The sequence below is a fragment of the Branchiostoma floridae genome, chromosome 8 (assembly GCF_000003815.2).
Source record: "Branchiostoma floridae strain S238N-H82 chromosome 8, Bfl_VNyyK, whole genome shotgun sequence".
Taxonomy (NCBI): domain Eukaryota; kingdom Metazoa; phylum Chordata; class Leptocardii; order Amphioxiformes; family Branchiostomatidae; genus Branchiostoma; species Branchiostoma floridae.
In genome coordinates this window covers 24,753,785-24,756,159 of record NC_049986.1, presented here as the reverse complement: position 1 = coordinate 24,756,159, position 2,375 = coordinate 24,753,785, and the positions used below count along the sequence as shown (strand labels likewise).

The 2,375-nt window shown below is 41.4% G+C and overlaps 1 protein-coding gene across 1 annotated transcript in view; it reads left to right on the top strand.

The window, feature by feature from the left end:
* LOC118422042 (E3 ubiquitin-protein ligase CCNB1IP1-like) overlaps positions 1-460 on the top strand; it is a 2,922-nt gene extending 2,462 nt beyond the window's left edge. The window contains exon 5 of the mRNA XM_035829547.1: positions 326-460. Within this exon, the coding sequence (XP_035685440.1) occupies positions 326-460 (135 nt within the window). The remainder of the gene's footprint in view (positions 1-325) is intronic.
* The last annotated feature ends 1,915 nt before the right edge of the window (positions 461-2,375 follow it).

The window sequence follows — 2,375 nt, the reverse complement described above, 5'->3', positions numbered from 1 at the left end:
TGCTTTTATTTCCTGTATGTAAATACTGGGCCCTATTGAAAACCAGTTTCTCTAAACTGAATAGGCTACCGAGGCGTTTGAAAATTAACAAACAAACAAACAAACCTGATAAGACATACCCTGGGACATGCACAGCAGGTATTTACTGGTAAAGAAATGAGAAGATGTTTCAGAAGATGTGAGTGAAAGTGTTGGTTCCCCCCCTGCAGTCTCACCAGGAGCGCACGTACCAGGAGTACATGTGTAACTGTTGTTCCCCCCCTGCAGTCTCACCAGGAGCGCACGTACCAGGAGTACATGTGTAACTGTTGTTCCTCCCCTGCAGTCACACCAGGAGCGCACGTACCAGGAGTACATGTGCAACAAGGCAAAGGAGAGGAGTGTTCAGCTGGAGAAGTACTACGAACAGGTGCTGACCACAACACAGGCAGAGCTGAGCTGTATCCTTCTGTCTCTGTAGACTGTAACACTAGCTCATTACTTTATCTGTGGGGTATTATCTACATCGGAGTGTTCAGCTGGAGAAGTACTACGAACAGGTGCTGACCACAACACAAGCCGAGCTGAGCTGTATCCTTCTGGCACTGATGTAGCATGTTACACTAGTTCACCTTTATGAGGGTCTGCATGGGGGATCCCGACAACGATTTACGCTAAATTCAGAAGAACCCCCTACGTATTACTCTAAATCAAGGAAGGCAATTACGCTAAATTTGGTCGCCTCGCTACGAATTAAATAGATATGATGATTTTCCCTACGAATTACGAGAAATAAAATAGGCTGCCTACGCCTTACGTAAAAGAGCATGCAGACCCTCCTTTATCTGTGGGGTAATCTATGTCTGTCGCTTTTAAAAACAGAGTGTCAACTCAAATGATAAAGGACGCTGGCGAGCCCCCTCATCTACATGCAAGCACGTCTAACCCCCACAGGATGGGGAACAACAGACGATAAACCGGAGAGTGAGTGTGTGAGTAGCTAGGGATATCAAGTCCATATGCGTTTTTTCTCAAAGTGCAATATTTTCAAAATATTGCAGTTTGAAACCATGGTTTGTCGTCTTGATCAAACCCTTCAGACCGGGGTAGTGTTTTTTAAAGCAGAGATACTCAGCTCATCTTTCCATGTATAGCAATATAGCATGTGTACGTATGCGTAAAGGACATTTTGGGTCCGCATTGATCACGCTGCAGCAGTGACACCTAGCCGCAGTGTGGAGTACTGCAGCAGAAGTGTGAAGTAGAACTAGTCAGTATTGCCCTGAAGACAGACAATCACCAAAACACTGGCTGGTGAAAAATAATACAAAGAGTTTTATTACTAGTAGCAAAAAGGTTCAATCAATAAGACGTATTGAATGAACCCCTTGCTGGTAGAGTTTAAAAAGGGTAAAGCAGTCATCCCCAGAATGGGGCAAACTGTATGCTTTTTCTATGGCTGCAGGACCATGCGTCCCGCTAAAGCTTGGCTTTTTCAGCCAACCACTGCCCTTTCACATAATTGCGTTGGGTTCTTTTACTATTAGAATGCTACAGCAAAAAAGTAACATGAATTGATTTTGTATTCTGTTATACAGAATATTATATACACATGACAAACACACATCTGCCCTTCGTATGGTACATTCAAAAAGCACAACAAGAATTCATAATGATAGAATTTGCTATTTATTTAGCTTAGAAACACCTCTCGCCGACATAACACAATGTACACTCACTCTGATTTCTTTATAGATTGATCTTTTGTAATTATTTACATCGCTTTTGATCTACATAAATTTTGCATGTGACAGTAATTTGTCCCTGTTATGGATGTTATATCTACAGCTTCAAAGTATCAGCCTAGTTAGTTTACAGGGGCTCCGAGAGTATGGGTAAACTGACTAGGCTGAAACTCAAGATACTGTATCTACTAACCTCTGGTTAACTTTACTGTAACTAATGGCTTCACAAGTTACTATAGGAAACAACAGTACTGTTCACCTTATAAGTAACACAACTCAACAGGTTAGACAACAACGTGACTTGTAAGGGGAAGTGAAAGTTTTATCTACAAGACTTCCAGCAGGTGAAACTTCTGGGAGAATCACATTTTATGATTAATTTTTACTCAATCACTCACTCACTCCTTAGTTCACAAATATGCAAAGACAGTACATTCATGGGTGGCTGAGTGTCCCTCCCTGCATCTGCTTGGAGATTAGAAGTATTGAAAAGTTTTTCCCCAACATGAGTTAGTACAAGTATGAGTAAATAGTATAGACATAGAAAAATATTTCCAAACATACAATAACACTGGACAGTCTAGGCACAGCATAGACTCATTAACTATGATATATAAGACACAAGGCTTGTACTGGTCAGCACAAGTGGAA